Source organism: Perca fluviatilis, chromosome 12, assembly GCF_010015445.1.
Source record: "Perca fluviatilis chromosome 12, GENO_Pfluv_1.0, whole genome shotgun sequence".
NCBI classification, from domain to species: Eukaryota; Metazoa; Chordata; class Actinopteri; order Perciformes; family Percidae; genus Perca; species Perca fluviatilis.
In genome coordinates this window covers 23,536,463-23,559,319 of record NC_053123.1, presented here as the reverse complement: position 1 = coordinate 23,559,319, position 22,857 = coordinate 23,536,463, and the positions used below count along the sequence as shown (strand labels likewise).

The window sequence follows — 22,857 nt, the reverse complement described above, 5'->3', positions numbered from 1 at the left end:
TGCAGTGTAAGAAATGAACAATTACTTTAAAAAAAAAGGCAGCATCAAGCCTTGATTCAAAAGAACAGAGTTGCAGCGGACCTGCAGCTTTCTGTGAGTTTGTTCCAGATAAGTGGTGCATAAAAACTGAATGCTGTTTCTCAATCTTTAGTTCTGACTATTGGGACAGAAAGCAGAACTGTCCCAGACCACCTGAGAGGTATGGATGGTTCATAATGTAAATAAAAAGTGAGAGAATGTTATACTGCACTGTATATATTCTAAATTAAATGCTAATTATACCGTACTGTTGAATAGCTCTGACATGTAAATGTTTGTACTGTAGATCTTGTGGTTACAGTACTTACACCACACTGCGGAGGCCAGCAAGTCAGAAGTCATTATTTTGTGATACACCCACACACACTCTTCCACTAGAAAGCTTGCTGTCCTAGGAAACATTGACATGCACACAGGAAACAAAAGCTAACAGACTTGTATGGCTCTCAGAAAAAACCCAAGCAGCTGCTTCAAACCTTGTAGCACACATTTTCCTGTTGTATTAAGTAACATATGTCAAGTAAAGTCTTCTACAAATCTGCATATTTATTATCCCAGACCACCACAAACAAAGGGCTTAACATTATAAGGACTATTAAATACTGGCACAGAATGTGGCACCAGGCTCCTGGATCTGGGTGGGATTCTCTCCTTTGCCGGTGTTGCCCAGGTGGATGCGGGGATACCAATCAGCAAGAATATTTTGTTTGTTCAAAATATTAATTTTTTAAATCCGCTGTATAAAAGCCAATGCATGGGGCCTAAATTGAGATATACTGTATGGAGAAATGTATCTGTCCTTGTTAACATTTTTGCCACAGCATTTTGAACCAGCTGGACCTTTCTTAAAATTGAGTCAAAGTTGACGCTTAATAACAGTCAGTCACAACAAATTGCTTAAAATTCTGTACTGTATAAAAATGGCAGCCTGGTCTCACAGAATTCCGTGAAATGATCACAAACTATTAACACTGCATTACGTGGTGGTGGCACGGAATGTGTGAAAATTTCATGTGGCCACCACGGAAAACAATCCAAAGTAAAGTCAATGAGAAGATGACGTAGCATTAAGAGCGACAATGCTATCGAGTAGTATGAAAGCCCGAAAATCCGCGTAGGGAGGTTGGTTGGGGTGGCGGATGGGTCAAACAACAGGACTTTCGCCAAGGAGACCGGGGATCGTGTCCCGCGTGTCACGATTCCTAACCCTAACCGTCCCCTTCTTCTTTTCCTAAACCCAACCCGTCCGCTGTATAGGGCCGTCCTGTTCTTCTTTTCCTAAACCCAACCCGTTGTTGACCCGCCCACCCACAACCTTTTCCTTAACTTAAGGGGCCTTGTTCATTTCACAGAATTCTTCCGTGGGCCCATCACGGAATTTCCGGCGATACGGAATTCTGTGAGATCAGGTTGAAAAATGGGATATGTGAAGAAATGGAGACAGTGCTGCTTTTAAAGACTATCAGTGAACCTTTAGGAATTTCACTGTGCAATATTTCAATGAAAAAGTGATGAAAAATCAATATAGCACTTTTTTTTTTCTTTTGCCCTGAGATGATATTGCAAAAAGGCACTGATTAGCATTCTTCCCACATAAATTGTGTTTGGTCCGTTTGTATTTGAGTAATGCACAAGAGCTTCAGATAGTACAGCTGGATTTTGATTATCTGCAGGTGAAGTATTGACTACAGTCAGTACAGTTTTCCCCAAATCAAATATGGCAGCTGATGGGCAGGCCGGTTGGTTCAGTGGTTCCTTTCTGGCCGACTGGTTGAATCACTCAGCCTTACAGCTGTAGCCATGACCGATTCATCCAGAGAGAAACAAGACTGTCAGGGAATCCTCTGCTGTCTTCCCCTCATGCGCAGACACTCAGGCTGAGTGCTCTGGCTGCTTGTCAGGAGGGATTGACACTGTGAAATGGCCCCTCTACAGTCAAACCTCAAAAAATACCAAAGGGAAAGCAGGACTCTGTAACCAAATGCCTCAATCCTATTTTATATTAAACCAGGCACTTTAAAGAAATCACAGCAGTCTAGCTTTTTAGATCCAGCTGTTCAGGTCTTCCAACATCTGGCTTAAAGCTACATTGTGTAAGAATTTCTCACATCTAGCGGTGAAATTGTATATGACAACCAACTGAATATTACTTTTTAGTCCCTCCCATTCACAGTGGGCGTATTATTCCAAGAAGTACGACTTTGTCTGTGAGTGTTCCTTCCAGTGTAATAATAGTTTTACGTTATTTTGGTACCATTTCATTGCTAACATCAGCTATCAGGTTCCCAAACATATGCAAGCTAATGTTAGTAAAGTATCAGTGCTATAGTTATTCTGTATATTGTACGAGATTAATAGTGTAAGGCAATGTTTACAGCGTAGGAGAGAAGCAGCGGAGGTTTGTGTTTTTAATATATTTCTCTGAGCAGTATGAACAATGTCAATGAAACCGAAATTAGCTCTTAGTATCTCCATCGTTTATACGGAGCTGTTCTAGCTGTAGCTAGTCTGTGTTACACCTGCACATGATGAGAGTTGCCAGGGAAATCACGACACATGATTACGTTTATGTTACAAGGTAGACAATCCTTTTTCATCATTGACGCGAGGAAAAGTATCATAGACGTCGTTCTAGTGTTCTAATGCACAACCATGCTATAGTTAGCCAAGCAAGTAGCAACTATAAAACTTTGAATTTACACAAATAGGCAGAATTACCTGTCGAGAAGAACGCAGGCAACTTCAACTTCAAAAAATCCTTGCTCCTTATGAGCTCTTTCCATCTTGGAAAAGCCACTCCAGTATTAACTTTGGTCTTGTTGCTTTGCCTGTCGCGTTGTTGTTTTAATTCTCTTTATAACTTCCTTGGCGACTTCGTTACATGTCCTCGAGAATAGGCGTGATCCTCCATCTTCAACAGGCTTTCAAATCTGCTGGCAGTCGCGAGTCATCTCAGCACATAACAGGTTTTATTGGAAATGTGTATGTTCAAAAAACAAAAGTACTGTTAAATGTTTTGGTCCCCAGTGACAATTCTCAACAACAACTCTGACGTTAAAATTCTTGCCATGTTCCAAGACCTCTGTCAAACTTTTGTGCTTGTATTTGTGGTAAGCTGTGGTGCTCAGGCACAATTTCATGTCAAAACTGGTACCAAAATTACATTATAAATATAACATATGCTGTGCCTTTTCACCCACTTAGTGTCAGGTGTCAGAGCCACAAAATTGTCACAAAAAAAACGAAATGGCAAATAAAATGCAGGTGTGTGATTTATCCTTCAGCCAGATGAGGGAATTATTTGTAGTTTCATTGCTAAAATTCTGTTGCAAGTACAGTTCAGCTCTTGCCTATAGAACACAAAAGGTAGAGTATGCTGAATCCCAATTAATAATTTTATGTATAAAGCACTTTTTAAAACACACAATTACAAAGTGCTTCACTGTATAGACAACTAGGTAAAAGGATTTCATCGTTCAAGAGAGCAGGACACCCTTGGCCCATCAGCCTGTGATAAGATGATGGGTAATATTTACAAGCATGGGCCAATTATAACCCTTTGAATACACAGTTGAATCAATTCATTGTTGGTTTTGGTCTTTTCATGGGTGTTGACAGCAATAAGAAATATATAGAATAGTGCAAGCTTTATCCTTTTAGTCTCAGCAAAGAGCTTAGCTTAGTAAAGTTTTTTTACAACTCTTGGTAGGGTAGTTGAATCCCTTGGCTGTAATAAAACAGAGAGCGGCCTGAATTTCTCTATTACCAACAACAATAACAAAAATGAAAGTAGCCCCAGAAGCTTGACTAACAACAAAAACAGCAGCAATCCCACAGCTGCCACTAAAAATAAAACACCATTACTAACATGAGTGAGAAGACCAACACATTGAATGTTAAAATCAACACTTTCTCCTTACACTCTGCAATCTAGTCATATATAAATGACTGCTTAGTAGAGTTCAGAGAGCTGAGATGAGGAAGATGTTTAATTGCAAAGTAACAAGAGAGGGAGAGAGTCATCGTCAAGTGAATCTGCACCGAGAAGACAAGCACTTCCTCTTTCAAAAAAACTGGGACACTGTTCCTGAGGGTGTAATCAACACAAACAGAGCCGTTCCGAGGGGAAAAAAAAAACAGGCAGAGACACAAACACACAGAGAGAAGAAACTGCTCCATATCTTGTGTGTACTTGGACTGTGTGTGTGTGTGTGTGTGTGTGTGTGTGCAGCACATGTGCGCATGTGTGCGTGCGTGCGTGTGTGTGCGACACATGTCTGCTATATGTCAGCTTGTTGCACAGTGCTGACTGCTGGCTTCCTTGACAAGAAATGACGAGCCAATCTAGCAAAATCTGGCTGCCTTGACACCAATCTGGCATCAATTTACGGATCAACAGCAGCAGAGTGGACACACACACACACACACACTAAAAGTACCCCATTGATCTAGGCATGGGTGGTTGTGCTTATAGTGTTGTGTGTTTTTATTTAGTATGAGCAACACATTTTTTTTCTCTTTCAGACTTTATTTTGTTCTTCAATGATTTTTTCTAAAGGCTTATGAAGTTTTCCACTTTTCCGCCGTGGCTCTCTCTGTTTGTTTTGACCCCAATGAACCTGGAGTTTGAGTATCATGTTCTGTTTACAACTAGTTTAGGCTGCTGCTTGTTTACTGTTCTTCATTGCAGCTTCAAAACATAACTTATCGAACAAATAATAAATAAATACATAATTTCAAGATTCCAGTTGAGAAAACAGAAAGGAATTTCAACATTTTGACACATATTTCACTTGATGGTTACCAGAAACAGTCTTCACTGCGAAGACAGTTGTTTGGAGAATTTGGTGTTGAGTCAGATCTCATAAGACATAAATCTTTAGCTTTGTGAATTATTTTCTTACTATGCAAACTAAACTGCTTGTGCCTGAAGTGCAGTTTGCATTATGCACTGCATAATCATTACATTCATTTTGGGGTAGCACTTCAAACTACAGCTCGGTAATAAGATGGTAATAGTGGAGTAATAGTGTGATAATAAAGAGGTAATATATAGGTAATAATTATCAAAGTAATAACTAGGTAATACATCACAGTAATAAGATGTAATACTGGGGTAATAAGGTGATAAGACGGTAACAGATGTAATAACATGCAATTACCAATGTAATAAGTAGGAAAGGGTTTGATAATAACCATATGTATATCTGGGTAATGGTAATATAGTTATATTAATATTGTAATAACATGGTAATAATGGGGTAATATATGTTGATGTTTTCACAGTATTATAGACTACTATCGGCGTAATACCTTCCAAATTAGATACAACTTCTTGGAATTTAAAATTGGTAATTACCATATTATAATGCTGAAATTCATCCACCCTTTATGTTCCAAACATTTCGCTTTTGTTTCAAGGTAATACTTTACAAATTTTATGTTTAATCTTGTGACTTCTTACCTGGAAACACATCTGGTAGTTGTTAAGACAAGTATTCGGTGCCAATTTAAGTTGTTTGGGTTTGTTTAATTTTGGCAGAAGGTGTTCTACAAAAGACGGTTAAGCAGCTGTTGAGAGAGAGGACTACTGCAAAAAGCAGCTTCACCAGAAAGGCTAATTCCCTCATCGCTGACTGTTTCTGTGTAATAACCATGAATCAGTGCTGCAAAATGCAAAACTGCCTGTTTGTATTTTATTACATGTAATATTAGAATAACAGAGGTGCAGAGATTACCTGGAAATACTTCTGGTAGTTTCTGTGTAACATACATGAATCAGTGGTGGAACATGCAAAACTGCCTGTTTCTGTTTTATTACATGGTAATATTAGATTAAACAAATCATCCAAAGGTGCAGAAATTTCCTGGACATGCTTCTGGTAGTTTCTGTGTAACAACCATGAATCAGTGGTGAAAAATGAAAAACTACCTGTTTCTATTTTATTACATGGTAATAATAAAATAACAGAGGTGCAGACATTACCTGGAAATGCTTCTGGTAGATTCCAGGTAATCTCTGCAATTCTGTTATTCTAATATTACCATGAAATGTGTCTTTTCCTGCATGCACGTAATCCTGTGTAATCTGACCAGCAGCTAAACACTTTCCACCATTAAGCACGGGAGACTGGGATCATCATAACTCAGTTTATTTGACTTAGAAAAGGTGAAACTAGGAAATGTAACACAATGACCAGTTACTTACATACAGTATTGATGAGTCACAAACATTATACAATGATAATTGTAAAAACAATATAACTACATGACACAGTAATGCAGTAGTATATACATTAGCTAACATGCAAGGTTAGGAAATACGTAATGTATTGTTATACAGTGTACGTAGTATAACCTATATTGTTTATCTAAATAAACTAAAATATACTTACATGTAGCACAACCCAAGATAATAGTGGCAAACTAGCTTACTGAAGCATACTGTCAGTCTTATATGAGCTATCAGTCATCATCAAAAATATACATATTGCACATCAAACTTTCTGACAATAATTAACAAAGATATCAGAACAGTATGTCAGCATCCATTTCACATACCGAGAATGCTACCAAAGGCATGGAACGTCGAAGATTGAAGCGGATAGTATGGAGAGATGATAACACGTGAGGCTGTCCTGCTCACATTCAACTTCCTGACTAAATCCCATGATTCATGGTTGTTACACAGAAACTACCAGACGTGTTTCAGGGTAAGAAGTCACAAGGTTAAACAAATCATTTGTAAAGTATTACCTTGAAACAAAAGGGAAATATTTGGAACATAAACGGTGGATACATTTCAGTATAATAATATGGCTATTACCTATTTTAAATTCCAATTTTCCAAGTTTTATCTAATTTGGAAGGTATTACGCTGATAGCAGCCTATAATACTGTGAAAACATCAACATATATTATCCCATTATTATCATGTTATTACAATATTAATATAACTATATTACCATTACCCAGATTTAGTATATAGTTTGTTCCACATACGTGTGTGTTCCTTTAAGAACTGTAGGACCTTTGCACCATGGGATTTAGTCAGGAAGTTGAATGTGAGCAGGACAACCTCATGTGTTATCATCTTTCCATACTATCCGCATCAATCTTCGATGTGCCAAGCCTTTGGTAGCATTCTCGGTATGTGAAATAGATGCTGACATACTGTTCTGATATCTTTGTTAATTATTGTCAAAAAGTTTGATGTGCAATTTGTATATTTTTGATAATGATTGATAGCTCATATTAAACTGACAGTATGCTTCAGTAAGCTAGTTTGCCACTATTATCTTGGGTTGTGCTACATGTAAGTATATTTTAGTTTATTTAGATAAACAATATAGGTTATACTACGTACACTGTATAACAATACATTACGTATTTCCTTTATTTCAGCTTACATGTTAACTACTGTATATACTACCGCATTACAGTGACGTGTAGTTATATTGTTTTTACAATTATCATTGTATAATGTTTGTGACTCATCAATACTGTATGTAAGTAACTGGTCATTGTGTTTCATTTCTCAGTTTCACCCTTTCTAAGTCAAATAAACTGAGTTAGGACGATCCCAGTCTCCCGTGCTCTATGGTGGAAGGTGTTTAGCTGCTGGTCAGATTGCACAGGGTTACATGCATGCAGGAAAAGACACATTTCATGGTAATTTTAGAATAACAGAATTGCAGAGATTACCTGGAAACTACCAGAAGCATTTCCAGGTAATCTCTGCACCTTGGTTATTCTAATATGACCATGTATTAAAATAGAAACAGGCAGTTTTGCATGTTACACCACTGATTCATGATTGTTACACAGAAACTACCATAAGTATTTCCAGGTAATCTCTACACCTCTTTTATTCTAATATTACATTTAATAAAACAGAAACAGGCAGTTTTGCATTTTGCTGCACTGATTTATGGTTGTTACACAGAAACTACCAGAAGCATTTCCAGTTAAGCTCTACACCTCTGCTATTCTAATATTACCATGTAATACAATAGAAACAGGCAGTTTTGCATTTTGCAGCACTGATTCGTGGTTATTACACAGAAACTACCAGATCTTATTACTGTGATGTATTACCTAGTTATTACTTTGGTAATTACATGTTATTACTAATATATTACCTGTTTATTATCACATTGTTACCCCACTATTACCATCTTATTACCGAGCCGTAATTTGAAGTGCTACCCATTTTGTCTGCAACATTAAAACTATAGTGCATAGTTTCTGTCTCCCCCATGAGGAATTCTAAGTAATGACAGCAATCGACTGTTGTGACTGTCATTGCATCCACATGCATCCACATGCAGTTGCTTGTAGCCAAGGAGGACATGGAGGATTAAAAAAACATGATGGACTCTTCAGAAGAGGTAATTATCATCATTCGAGTTTCTGTGCGACACTAATTTCTGATGTTCATTAATATAAAAAAGTTACACACTAAAGCTTTAAGTTGTCCTTTAACTTTTTATTGAATTCAGTTTTAAATGTGTAGAGTCTCTTATTTGGCTCGCAGAGAGCTACACACCAAGACACCCTTAGGAATTTTTTAAAACCCAGATCGTGACCAAAATCTTTATTGGACTTTGCATGCCACAGGTTTATCTCCCACTGAGATTAGCAACACTTCAGTGTGTGTGTGTGTGTGTGTGTGTGTGTGTGTGTGTGTGTGTGTGTGTGTGTGTGTGTGTGTGTGTGTGTGTGTGTGTGTGTGTGAGGGTGTGTGAGTGTGAGTGTGTGTGTGTGTGTGTGTGTGTGTGTGTGTGTGTGTGTGTGTGTGTGTGTGTGTGTGTGTGTGTGTGTGTGTGTAAGTGAAATGTGCAACAGGAGCTGTACTAGGCCAGTGTTAAAGGGTCTGTGCCTTCAGGGAAACTTTATTGAACACTTAAGTCATTCTGGTGGTCAAATACCTTCAAGGTGTTATTGCTTTTTTGTCACCATTTCAGTAAAACATATATTTTTGCTCCCTTGCAACATCAGCATGTTAAGGTGACTGTATGCAAACGGTCTAATAGGAATACATTAAACATTCATATTTCACCCAGTAAATTTGCAGTGAGGCTTTGAAGTGCAGTCTGCTGGCTTACTGTTTTATGGCTGCAGAGATTAAAGTTTTTTTCATTACCTCTAAGTAGACTGAGTGCAGAGGGGGATGCGTTCACTACATCTGTCTCCACATAACATGATGCAAAATACTTCAAAGAAATACAGGTCGAAACTTTAATAGCGTTTAATAGCAAGATAAAAAAAGAATACATTAGATTTATTGGCTATATTTTTAGTTTTCATATTAATATACTATAATAATCATTATTATGGCTGACTCGGTTCTGTTGTAATACCACTGTCTGACCTGTCAGCACTAACCGCAAAACAATTCATTTGATTAATTCATTAATTAATTAAAGCTATAGTACGTAGTTTCTGTCGCCCCCATGAGAAATTCTGAGTAATGACAACAACACTGTCGGCGCATTGACAACGCGGTGATCGCGCACCACCCCCACCCCTCCTCTACACAGGTGCTAGTAGTTTATACCAGTGGTTCCCAACCTGGGGTCCGGGGACCCCTTAGGGGGCGGCAAAGATCACGGGGGGGGGGGGGGCAAGTCTTTATCTGGTTTGAGGTTGAGGTAAAAAAAAAAATATTTGCACATGTTAAACAAATTATGATAATACTCTAGAATATATAATGTGTACAAAAGTCTGTATGAGAACTATGTATTTTTGTTCTCGCTTAAAATTGTAGGCAGGCTACTTAGTAGGCCAAACCTCCGGGACCTCTTAACCTGGGACCCTTGCTGTCATCAGGTCAGCTGCTAGCATCCTCATCTTTCCTGCCGCCACGGCATCACTATTTTATGAATGAAACATGGCGGAGAAACGTCAAAGTCCTGATAACTGCTCTGTATCAAAAAAGAAAGTAAGGCTCTATCTCGAGAGTTACCTCAACTTCGGTTTCGGGGGCTCAGCTTTTCTTAGACATGAGTAGGGGGGGCGCCAAGAAAAAAGGGTTGGGAACCACTGGTTTATACCATCAAATCAAGGAGGACAGGAGGATTAAATAAACATGACAGACTCCTCAGAAGAGGTAAACTAATCATAAAGCTGAACGCTGTTGTCCTTTCTCAGTGGTGATGTAAAACCCATCAATCAAGCTTCTACACCATTTACACATCCATACTGAGAAATACAGAGAGAGTTGTGTGGAGCTGAATTATCAACTCATTTGGCATTGGTTTGAATGTAATGGATGTTAATTAAATAGTTGCACACTATGGCTTTAAGTTTTTGTTTAAAATTAGTCATAATCATAATTTACTAAAACTTAATTTAATTTAAGTTTTTGATTAACCTTCAAGTCATCGTCATGTACCTTTAAACATGAGCGAAAGTTTTTTTTTATTTTTATGTTATAATCTGGCTGTCATATCAGCACCTATGCTTCCAGTCACGTCATATGTATTTTGATCATTCAAGGTATAGAAAAAAAAGGAAAACTGAGACAGTACATCGTCTGTGCACACAAATCATCCAGCTGTTTACCGGTGACTCTCCTCATCTGGTCGCTGTCTCCTCTTCCTCCTCTGGGTTTGATAATCAGACAGGTCTGCTGAATCCCCCATTGTCTGCACACACTGGCGACGTGACTCTTATACATATGAGAGCGGCTTAGCATTGTGAATGCAGCTTAGCTTTCTGGAGGTTGACCTTTTTCCACGGATTAATAGGTTTTATGCTGGCAGCATTAATAAACAATTTCTTGGTTTTTCACAGTGGGGTAGTGAGCAGTCACTCTGCATGTTAATGTGCGTCCCCCTCCCTATATGAGCCTCCTCTCACCTACTTTTAGGCAGTCATGCTCGGCAAACACGACCCATTTTGTGATTATTTTTTTCTCCAAAAGATGTTTGTTTCAGAGTGACTCTCTCTGCTCTCTTGTGTTGTAAAGCCTATTCACTCTTTTTATTTCAAAAACTCCCACTCTCTTCATCTGTTTCTATCCATTTGCCGCTTTTATGTTATTTTTCTGTAGAAACTGTATTCCTCCCAAGACCTGCCCCTTCACCTAAAACACACTACTTTCTCTCTCCTTGTCAATTTCTACCTTATTTTGCCGCACCTTCTAGTGATTGTTTATCTCTCCTTTATTTTTGTCGCCGTCTTTTTGCCTTGGTGACTGGGGATGATTATGTGGGGCTGAGCAGTTTTGGCCCTCACGCTGTCTGTGGCCAAGGTCAATTATGGCCTTCCCTTTCAGAGCAGGGAGCTACTGATGTGGAGCGCCAGACAGGGAGATTGGGTGGGGAAAAAAAAAAGATTTGATTTGCCATTGGTGTGAAATGGTGCGCTGTGTCCGATTCTTACTCTCCTTTTTCTCCTTCAATGTCACCCATATTTTTCCTAAATATTAGTTTGATGTTGGGTAGAATTATAAGGCAAGCAACTCTCTTATTTGTATGGATACGAAGGGGATGCCCAGTTGACATTGACATATCCTTATTAGGTTGTTATGGCAAACTAGTTAAGTTGCTAACAATGTCTGACATATTAGTGAAGCATTGCTGATCCCAAATGAGGAAGAATGACTGAAGGAAAGAATCTTTGTTGTTTTGTGACAAGAAGAAGGAAGAATGTGATAAAAGCATTCGTCTTGTCGTTGACATTTGACACACATAAAATGCAATCAACGAACAATGTGTCTGAAGTGAGCTGCCTTCGCTGCTCTGATAGTCAAATCAAACTGATTAAAGTGACTGACATCAAGCAACATTCCACAAACAAACCACCTCCACTTGCTCTGCCTCCGTAAACAATTACCCACTTTATATATGTGAAGGCGTTTGATTAGCAATTATGGCCTCGGCACCAGCTTGTATGATTAGTTTGACTCAAGGCTGTTTTGTATGTGCCGTATAAGTAATCAGCGCTGGGCCATACCTGGACCGGCATCAAAATGATGTGTCTAATTACAGCAGTCAACCAACCTGGTGCCGCTTACCTGATGAGGAAAAAGTATAATTAATTACCTCATTGAGGCAACTCAGGGAACCATTAAGGTAAAACTGTTTGCCTTCTAATCGGCTCAGCAACAGAGTTTGCTTCAGCATGAAAAGAGCGTGTTTAAACATTCTTTCAGAGAACAGAGGTTAGGTTTAACAAATGAAGCAGTGCAATGAAGACATTTGTTCTGTGTTGTTGGCTAGAAATCCCCCAAACAAGTTTTTTTTTTTTTTTTTTAAATCTTATATTATTTGGGACATATTAAGTTGTATTTGCTGTATACATAGTAAAATATCCTATTCTGTGCAGACAGGACACAGACCTCCCTTTCTGACAACTTGGACATAATAAGCAGCCGTTTGATAAACGGCTGCTCGCTCCTGACATACAATAAATCTTAATGTGAACGATAAAATGAATAACGATGGGGTTGAGTCTGTGCATCGTCCAGAGGGACCATTTTATTTATATGATATAAAACATACCAGACAGCTTCATGCTCAGGGTTTTAGGCTCAGTTTTTATCGCTTCAGTCTGCTGCGTGCCTGCCGATTGCTCTTCTCAGCTATTGTGGTCCACTACAGAAGCAACATTAATACTGTCATTTTGATCCTAATCCCTACACTTGCCACTAGAATAGTCTGAAGTTTATTCTCTTGCATGATACAACTTTATTGTCAGTTTACACTGAAAATTATTTTGCGTTCCCGAGCAGCTCCGAGGACATATCAATAGCCATGACAAAGAAACATGATATCCTCGGGTCCAGATCTTAATTGACAGCACGTTGTTTAATTGTGGATAATGTGATCAGTTGGCGAGACCGACCAAAGTCAAGATGTAGGATTTCCCAACACATATCTCACGTAACAGATTGCCACTCTGACCTCTCAGTGCCTGCACTGACAATTTTGCCTGTTTCTCGCAGTAATTGCAATGTGAGTGACATCTCAGCTGATGCTGTTGCTGTTGTTGTTGCCCACGAGTCCTCAATCAAGGATAGAGAGGACACTTAAAATACAGCCGGGTGCTCCGCAGGATCATTACGGTTCGTCCCAAGTGTCTCTCTGCTCCTTCCTGCTCAGCTCTGCTTTCAGCTAAATACTCTCTGGAGGATAAGCTCTGACAGGATAATTCACCAAAGGGCTAATTACACCATAATCATGGCATGGCGTGTCCTGTGTTCAAAACTGAGCATTTAGCCCATGCATTACATCCCGTGCAGCTACAGTACAGGAGATTTAGTCTGGTGAAACATAGACATGTCTCTAAGAGCTATTATAGAGAAATTAAATAAAGTGATTTTTTTTTCTCAACTGATGACAATGTCTATCAGTCGGTCCACCACTTTGGTCCAGATGGAAATATGTCACAACTTTTTCATTGATTTGATGTGATGGTGCCAAGAGGATGAATCCTATTGACTTGGTAATCCCATTACCTTTCCTGTCGCACCATTATCAGGTCAAAATGTTTACTTTGATTTATAACCAAATACCTGCAAAATAAATAACATTCCCATCAGCATTAAGACTGCGAAGACAGTAAACATTATACTGTATCTGCTAAAAATCTGCATCTTTACATCGTCATTGTGAGCATGTTAGCATGCTTACGTCAGAATTAGGCACAAAGCAACACTGTGCTTGTGCAGCCTCACACAGCTGCTAGTGTGGCTGTATAGTCATGTCAGTTTAGGGATATCAGTTTTAAGACATCGACACACACACACTGCAGCCATATTTGGAGCATAATGTTATTAAAGACACCACATCACCTTTCACATTTACCCATATCATTCAAACACATTCATCACACAGACGCAGAATCGAAAGGGACAGAAATATACTGTAGAATCTACAAAAGGTTTTTTTTCTTCTTCTTTTTCGTCAGAGACTCTGAAGTAATTTACTACATACAACAAAAGCATCGTACATGATCTAAATGTTAACATAATTTATCACGAAAAAAATTTAAGTATTCTTGATTTTGGGTCCCTTGAGAATCTTCCTAAAGGCATTGAGAACCATGGCAGCACGAGCTGCATCAAAGGATTTTTTTTTTTTTTACATATGTTTACTGCCAGTAGTTCTATGACCCAGCTCAGTGTGAACTGCTCACAACAGATGTGATAAAACTCTCCATTGTGATGAGTGTGCTTTGATTAATACACCCCATTGAATGCCTTTATTTTTAGCCTGGCAGGGCGCACAAAACGCTTTTTATCACCCTTCTGGTTGGAGATGAATGGGCAACAGCAGAGAGAGAGATGTGGCGCCTCGGTGTTCATTCGTCATTGCCAGATTGAGGTGTTAAGGACGGAGGAGTCACTTGATTAGTTATATCATTATTTGAAGTTCAGAAGGCAGTCATAGACAAATTGCTAATAGAAGACATCGTATTTGGGATGATCCCATTTGTGTTTTTACCAATTAAAAATGTTTCAGGAACAGGGGCATCTGGGGGGCAAAGTGCTGATATTTCCAGTGCTGAGGTGCTGGGGTCAGTGCCTAACAATATATACTTTCTGCAGGGAACATGAGCTAATTGACTAAACGAGTGTTCTCACATCTGATGTCAAGGTTAAGGCCAAGGAGGGAATGAGAGTTGCATTTCATCAGAGCAGGTCATTAGACTCGGCTTGAGACATGGATTATAGCGAGATAGACTCTGCGGCGCTAATCCTTTTCACGATAGGTGGAAACATGAAGTCCATTTCACCTGGCGAGGCAGTTTCTGTGTCTGCCATAACATTATTCTACACATTGTGAGCGTGAAATAAAAGAGGAATTTGTCCTAGTGACCTCCATAAAAGTTCAAATATGAATTATGAATCTGACATCTGTTTCATTCTTACAAAATATGAACCATGAATCATTAACTTGAGTCCACCGGAATGTCTTCCACATGTTATATTCAAATTAAATCTTCTATGTATTGTTTTTGGTTTAAAAGGGCCATTTCTTCTAATCCGTCTGGTGCTTGTGTCTGTCTCCGCAGGAACTCTTCACAGCGGAGTGCAAGTTCAAAGAGTCGGTGTTTGAGAACTACTATGTGATCTACTCGTCCATGTTGTACAGACAACAGGAGTCGGGGAGAGCTTGGTTCCTAGGGCTAAATAAAGATGGTCAAGCCATGAAGGGGAACCGAGTGAAAAAAACTAAACCAGCTGCTCATTTCCTGCCCAAGCCATTAGAAGGTACGTACTGTAATACTCAGAGCGAGTGATGTCAGATAACATTTAAAAACAGCGGGGTTAGGGTTAGTTATATATATGTCTGATGTGGTGTTAATAGCTAGAGCTTGTTTTTGGTTTTATTTAAAATGAAAAAAATATATATTAAAAGTATATTTTCAGGATAGGTGTGGTGATTTTCTATATATTTTTTTTTTTATTAACAATTCCAAGAAACGACATTCTGATGAATAGGGCACTGTAGTTAATCAATCCCACATATGCTATACTGGTGCTTTAAATGCTCACTAGACTACTGCACCAAATGTGTATTAATCAGCAAGTGAAAAAAGTCCCCGACAAATGCATTATTTCCACTGTTTGAATATCATTTGCCAAAAACTACAGTGCCCAGCTGTTTTAGGGAATTACAGATTTACTTAAAAAAATATCAAAGTATACTTTCATGATCTGTTTTTAAATATTTTCATCATTAGGAACAGATGAACTTGGGGCTGAGTTGGAAAGAATTGAGAGATGAAATAACATGTAATTGGCTTTAGTCTTTTCATGACATTTGTTGACATTTAGAATAATTTAAAATATCACCAGCTTTATCATTTAAAGGGTCGGATCTAAGCTGTGCTAAGTGCACAACTTCCAAAACAAAGCCATCATATTGAAGTGGCAACAGAACTTTCCAATATGGATTTCTCATACTTTAGGCAAACAAAACTAAAGCTATCTGCTTGGGCAGTTTCCTCTTGCCGTAAGGGATGATTCATTATAATAATTCAGTTTTGGGTGACCCTTTAAAAAAGTATAAGCAGTATAAAAACTTAGAGAGACTCTAGGGGCAACATTTCTCTTCAGTTTTTAGTGCCTGAAAGAGTTTTTTAGCTGTCAAAATTGCAAAAGGCTGTGTTACTGTAACCAGTGGTGTCTTTTTGCAGCAGGAAACATAACCTTAGGTGGAGACATAAATAAATCTGGATGTATTGAGCATGACTATCCTTGTTACATAACAAGACAGATGCCCAATACTATAAGGCATGATCATATCTTTAGTAACGGTATGGTTTGACATATTCTTGTATTTATGTGCTGACTTGCTTTTTTTTACAACTGTAAGCATACAGTGTAGGAGGCAGGACAGCTCTGTAAGTGCAGTATGAAATGTTGATAGTCCAGCAGATGCCACCATCACTCTCGTCAGCTACTAGCCTGATTGCTTCCCATCATTTAAACATGGAATCAAGTTGAAGTGTACCGTCGGGACAGCTGTAGTCTAGTGGCTGTAAAGTGGAGGATAATAAGACACTTTTTGCTGTCTTGTTGAAAAGCAAGTGCTTAGATTCAGCATCAGCCCTGATGGAGACAGAAGCAGGTCAGGATGGTAGCATTAAGCCCATAGGCAAAATAATATCAGCTTTTTTCCATCGATAAACTTTTTCCATCTAAAATGTGTCTTCTTTGAAGGTTTTGAGGAATAGCTGTCTGTATAACAACCTTTGAAAAAGTGCACAAGTATTGTTAAGCGACATATGCTCCTTCAATAGTTGAAGTCGAAAGTGCAGAAAAGAGGTTCTTGCTAACAGCTTTTCGCTTGTCTCTCTGCCTTCTCTCCTTATCATCTGCTTTTCCAGTTGCCATGTACAGAGAGCCATCGTTGCATGATGTTGGAGAGACAGTGCCCAAGGCAGCAGTACCTCCCAGTAAAAGCACAAGTGAGCCGGCAGTGATGAACGGAGGTAAACCTGTAAGCAAGCCTGACAAGCCCACCACATAGCCACACCTGACCAGTGCCCAGTGTGTGTGTGTGTTTGGGTGTGTGTGTGTGTTTGTGTGTGTGTGTGTGTGTGTGTGAGTGTGTGTGTGTGTGTGTGGAGGGGGGGGAGGACATGACGGAGACAGGGCTTTTCCTGACTAGACTCCAAACCCTCTTTCTTCTGTGGATCAGATCCAGGCGAACCTCCCTTCCTCTCTTCTCTTGCTCCTTCTTTCTCTTTCTCCGCCTCACCCTCCCTTTCTCCAGTTGTCTCAACATGGGCACATGGATTCTGAGGCGGCTGAGAATTTCCAGCACAGGAGGGAAGAGGACCTCTGATCATGGAATGCCTTGAGATTCCTCTGAAACTGTGAGAATTCATGTGAATAACGCGTTTCACAACCACACTCGTGGTACTTTGCTTGCTGACAGTTCATTCAAGAAACCCTCCCCCCTCTCTATAATGCCCTGTTGCAGCAGAGTCTGTGTACCTTCAGATCTATTTTCTATACCACAGTTCACCAGCTATGTTCTGGGATAGAGACTGTATAGATAGATTAAATATTTGGACTGTTGTCCTCTATTTTTTATGAGTATGTTCCCTTCTCCCTCTCTTTCTATTTCCAGTCACACACTTTTCTCTTTGTCAAGTAACCTACAAAAGATAAAAACATTTTTCAAGGGAGTTGATTTTCTTAGAAACACATTCACACAAATGTGGCATAAAAACAAACATATGTATGAAACAACTTATTCAAATTTCCATCTCGCCTACAACATGCACACACACTTACAAGACACACAAAGTTTGTGGGGAAAAAGCAGAGATGTTGCTTTTTACAGCTGATAAAAACACACTGGAGGCTGGCAGATATCTCCTGCAGTCATAGTTGATTAAGTGCTAATTACCTCCACTGCAATCAATGCGAGGAGCTCCCTACACACACACACACACACACACACACACACACACACACATTTATAAACAGATGTGTGTGTGGGCGGGAGAGCGCTGTAAGGAATGGTGTATACATATCACTATCTAAGTCCCACCAGCGGTTCAGTCCGCCTTCTCTGGTAAAAAGAAAACCTGAAGTCTATTTTTCTTTAATCTTATTTCAGAGCGTGGGCTCTAGGAATATCTCTAGGCCTTGTAGGCCTCTGTCCCTCACTCACCGACTTCTTTCGACTATGAGGCAAGGCTTGTGGCTTTGACCCAGATGGTCTATAACTGCAGCACTGGCAGCCATCTTATGGCAGCGTCTTCTTAAAGCCAGAAAACAACATGGCTGAAAACCAGTAGGTGACATTTATACTGGCTGCATCCCTATTTGGTTCAGCAAACTAAAGCATGGGCAAGGTTAATATTGTGTTCTCTCTTCTTGCAGCAGTTGTACAAGAGATAGCTTATATTGTAACATTTTCACTGTATAAAACTTAGGGAAAATGACTATTCTAAATCATAACTTTTTAAATGACTAGATATTGTTATTATTATGATTATTATTATTATGAGAGGATTTGTCTCCTAGCTCAGCATGCAGAGTCCAGTACTGATCATCTTGGCCTATCACGTGGCTGTTTGGACCTTGATTCCCGGCATGCAAAAAAAGGTTCCCAGTCCCCACTGGGCCAAAGGTGCCTCACCCACCCGATACATCCAGGACACGTAGCATTATCCATCGAAAAACCACACTCAGATGTATTCATTCTGAAATGACCAAAGTCTTTTTTCATCCCAAGACGAACTGATTCTTTACAAAAGAAAACAAATCCGATTCAATTCATTGAAAGCTTTCACTGTGATAGCATTTTGTTCTGTCCAAAAGAATCAACTCCGTCCAGACCCCCAACGCTCTTTGACTGATGTCATTTTGGAGAAGTACGAATACCTTGAATTAATCACATGCATGTATTTTCTATAAGGAACAAGGTATATGGTTATCGTTCTTCACCCTGTGTACGCTGAAGAGCACCGAAGTTCGGTGTGGGAGTTGAATGGACATGTTGTAGGTTACAGTACACTCACAGCTAAGCTGAAGGTAACCCATTGCACTTTCTGTTTTTGCATTTTCATCATGACGGTTAGCAGTTTATCAAAGCTCTATTTGATCAATCAATTTATTTGTCTTGCTTTATTGATTTTTTTTCCAATATTTTTTTTTTTTATAAGGTTTAAAATATCAAGTAGATTGTTGCTGCTGTGTGCTGCTAAAACTGCAATTACATAAAGAAATAGATTTGGTAAATATAACTTTCTGAGTTTATTGGGATTACACATGATAATTTCTTGTTACAGCACATCAAAGCACATTAGTTAGACTTCAAGTTATGTCTGTACAAAGCTGTTAATAACAAAAATGGTGTACTGTACACACAAAGGAGCTGGAAACCACTGTAGTTGTATTTGGGGCTGATGTTCTGTCCTCATTACAGCCAATCATCTCTTCACTCTTACAAACTCTACATGCTGGGCTGGCTGCTGCTCCAGCCCTGCAGTCCAGATAACTGGCTCCTCCAAGGCTGACTTTATTTTTGTAAATGAACGGTGTGTAAATGTATATCTCTGTTTGGATCTCTGTAACCACTGTTTTTTTGGTTTGTCCTTATTTTCTCTCGTATACGGGTCGTGCGTGATGTCGTCTCCTGATACCGATCATGTTTGCTTTGTTCTGCCTATCTTCAGATGTGTTCCAAGAATGTTCTAGCAAACTTACTTTCTTTATTGCTTCTGTTTTTAACCTTTTTTTGTACGTTGTCCCATCTGTTGCATGGGGAGAGGATGGCATTGATGAACTGCATGTAGTAGGCTATGTCTATCAAGAACTGTTGGTATGTATCGCAAATTTTACATACATATATGCAACCAGTTTGTCTACACTATACAGTTTGTTTGTTGTATACACACATACAACATATTGAATAAAATATTTATATAAAAGGTGTACTGTAATGTCAGTAACATACTTAATGCAATATAGTGTGCAGTATATTATTGCACCTGTCATTTCTTGATGGGACAAAGAAAACAGAGGGATTGGCTAGTTTAAGCATGAAAAAGGCCAAAGTAGAATTTACATTAAATTTTCTTTGTGACTTCTTATCGGTCCTCTTTTCAAGTGGTGACTGAGCTCTTGTGTCAATGCAGCTCTTATCCCCTGATGCCACCTTTTGAAGTGATATGGGCATCCAGCATGCCACAACTGAACTATGTATGCCCTCTCTCTGTTTCCTCCACTTAGAATTTTCCCTTGTCACTAGTATGTGTTGAGTGAGAAATGTTCATCACGTACCTTCAGTACAGTGTGGCTTTCATGTCCGATTGTTTGGTTTGATTTCCCGGTGGAGAAGATTAGGCACTATTATAATGATTTATTTTCAACAACAAAAAAAATTTAATATATATATATATAATATATACCATTGCAAGTATGCCCATTGGAGTTATGTCATGTTATAACAAATTTGTAACCATGTATGATTAAGGTCTTCGCATTGTTTTCCATGCAAAATGTTGTGTCATGCTGCACATTTAATGTTTTATTATTAAAAAGAAATAAAAACCTCAAACATTAACTTGTGCCTCGAGCTTTCCAGTGAACTTTCAGTCCAACACACCACTCGGTACCGCTTAAAAACAGATCTCCGCCACAGTATCCAAAAATTTAACTTTAATAATTCTTCCCTTTACAACATTTGGATTTGTCATGTACCTGCATCCTATTATGTGTAGCCATCTTGAATATGTAAGCGTTCCTACATTATAAAAAGGTAAATTATACATAAAGCTTTTTTGGAAGCAAATGTTTACATGGTAATATGTTTCTTTTACACCTACAATACCCACTTGTATTAAGGACCATTTGTAACCAGTACAATAAAAGAAGGAATGCTGTTAGTGATATGCAGAATTACATCCATGTTTAGTTTTTTCTTCTCCCTCCTCTCGTGGTTTTCCTGGCTGTGGCGTTTTACCAGCCTGGTCGTGACCACCGTGCTCCTGGTCGCTCCGGGCAGCCAGGCCTCTTGTCTCTAACACTAGTGTTCTCTCCTCAGTACTCCGCTCCCACCCAGATTTCGCAAGCGTTTCCCGTCCAGCCGTCCCAGCACTCACAGTTGCCGCAACTGCACAACCCATTCCCTGTGAGGAGATGTGAGAAGAAAAGCTGTGAATTAAGAGCCGTGCCATCATGCCTGACCTTTAACAATGCTGCTCTTTTCACACCCTGCTTCCCTGGGTGCAGCTCTCTGTTGGGGGATGGAGGCCGTGGTTTTCCACTCCTTTTGCCCACACAGCAGAGGAGCAAACTCTGGTTTGATTAAGAGAGAAAAGCCTTCATACGTATGATATCCTCCACGTTTATATAAAGCTCAGATATCCCAAAAGTCTTCCTTTTATTAAACTGTGGTTATATAATAAAGTCAGACCGTCCTCTCCAGAAAAATTGCTTGTAACAAATTATGTTTATTTCATGTTCAAAAGCAAAGGAAGAAATAGTGTTGTTAGAAGTCTCAGGTAGAAGTTTGGGGTGGATTAAGAGATTAAGAAGTGTGCTACAACTGACTTCAACACAAGAGACTGGAGTTCAAGTTCCATCTCCAGCAAGTTCCCTAACCTTAGCTAAGTAGCTCAACTGTCCAACCAATAGCAGAGCCAGATCAGCAACATGATCATACTGGTTGGTTTGGGACTCACTGACAATAAAACTACTCTTTAATTTAGGTATGAGGACTTTTTCATTTAGGTATGAGGACAACCAGAGTGGGATAACACCCTACTCTGAATGTGTTATTTTCCCGTAACCCCAAGCTCCCCACAAACTCCCTGAGCTGTCAGACAGAGGATGTCGAGGTTAGAAGGAGAACTCCTGCTGGCCTTATGTCACACAGCTGAAAAGACATCCACTGTGAAAGATCACTGTGGGAGAGGAGGGAAAAGGGGTGATGGACAAATAATTGGATTAAAGTAAGGTGAAAAAACAGAAGGCTGCAGAGATGGATAAGTAGGTAAGTGGAATAACAATAAAAGTGAGCAGAGCTGCCTGTTGATCTGCTGAATCCGGGGTGCAGACTAGAAAGACCTTCCTCTCATTAAAAGGATAAGGCTGGGCTTACTCTATATATTCTTCTTATTATCAGTAAATCCCATGAAAAGACCAAATCCAACAATGCCTTAGTCTGTCTCTCAAAACTTCCCTAGTGCACTCACCCACAAGCCCAGCAAACCTTAAACAAGCAGGTGTAAATAGTGCATTTGTCGGGGACTATTTTCATCTGCAGATTAATAAACATTTAGTTTGCTGATTTACAGCCCGTTTTAGAATGTAACTTAGTACAAATTCTCAAGTACTGTACTTAAGTTAAAGGTTCTTGTCCTTAACTTGGGTATTTCAGTTTTATGCTACTTTATACTTCCTCTACATTTCAGAGGGTAATATTGTACTTTTTACTCTACTTACAGTACTTTTGGCAGCTATAGTTATGCTTGTTTGTGCTGTCAATACTTTTTATATTTTTAATGCAGGAGTCTGTTAATGTGTTAATATTTTTACTTGATACTCCTTCCATCACTGTATACGGCACCAGGATAGTGAATGTGGGACTAAAATTAAACTACAGTGTGTGTGTTCATGGCAGTAAAGGAACATGTCACCCATTCCCGCGGTGTGGCTCGCTTATGCATTTTTAATAGTTTTTGACAAGAAAAGAGCTCTATGGCACAGAGGAATACGATAGATAAGGCTTAGGATACAAAGACAATACTTGTAAGTAGGTACTGTAATTCTTTGTTGGTTTTGGTGTTTTTATGGGACTTTATTGACATTACAGAAATGAATATCACCAGCACCAC

General features: G+C 39.1%; 2 protein-coding genes across 5 annotated transcripts in view; one reads left to right on the top strand and one right to left on the bottom strand.

Annotated features, from left to right (window-relative positions):
* fgf14 (fibroblast growth factor 14) overlaps positions 1-20,582 on the top strand; it is a 110,878-nt gene extending 90,296 nt beyond the window's left edge. For 3 of the 4 annotated variants that reach the window (XM_039818107.1, XM_039818110.1, XM_039818109.1), the window contains exons 4-5: positions 15,064-15,262; positions 16,885-20,582. In XM_039818107.1, the coding sequence (XP_039674041.1) occupies positions 15,064-15,262; positions 16,885-17,027 (342 nt within the window). In that variant the 3' untranslated portion in view covers positions 17,028-20,582. The remainder of the gene's footprint in view (positions 1-15,063; positions 15,263-16,884) is intronic. The other variant, XM_039818108.1, reaches the window with a different exon arrangement.
* A 73-nt stretch (positions 20,583-20,655) lies between these two features.
* The window catches only part of itgbl1 (integrin, beta-like 1), a 43,724-nt gene continuing 41,522 nt past the window's right edge, over positions 20,656-22,857 (bottom strand). The window contains exon 11 of the mRNA XM_039818106.1: positions 20,656-21,147. Within this exon, the coding sequence (XP_039674040.1) occupies positions 21,059-21,147 (89 nt within the window). The 3' untranslated portion in view covers positions 20,656-21,058. The remainder of the gene's footprint in view (positions 21,148-22,857) is intronic.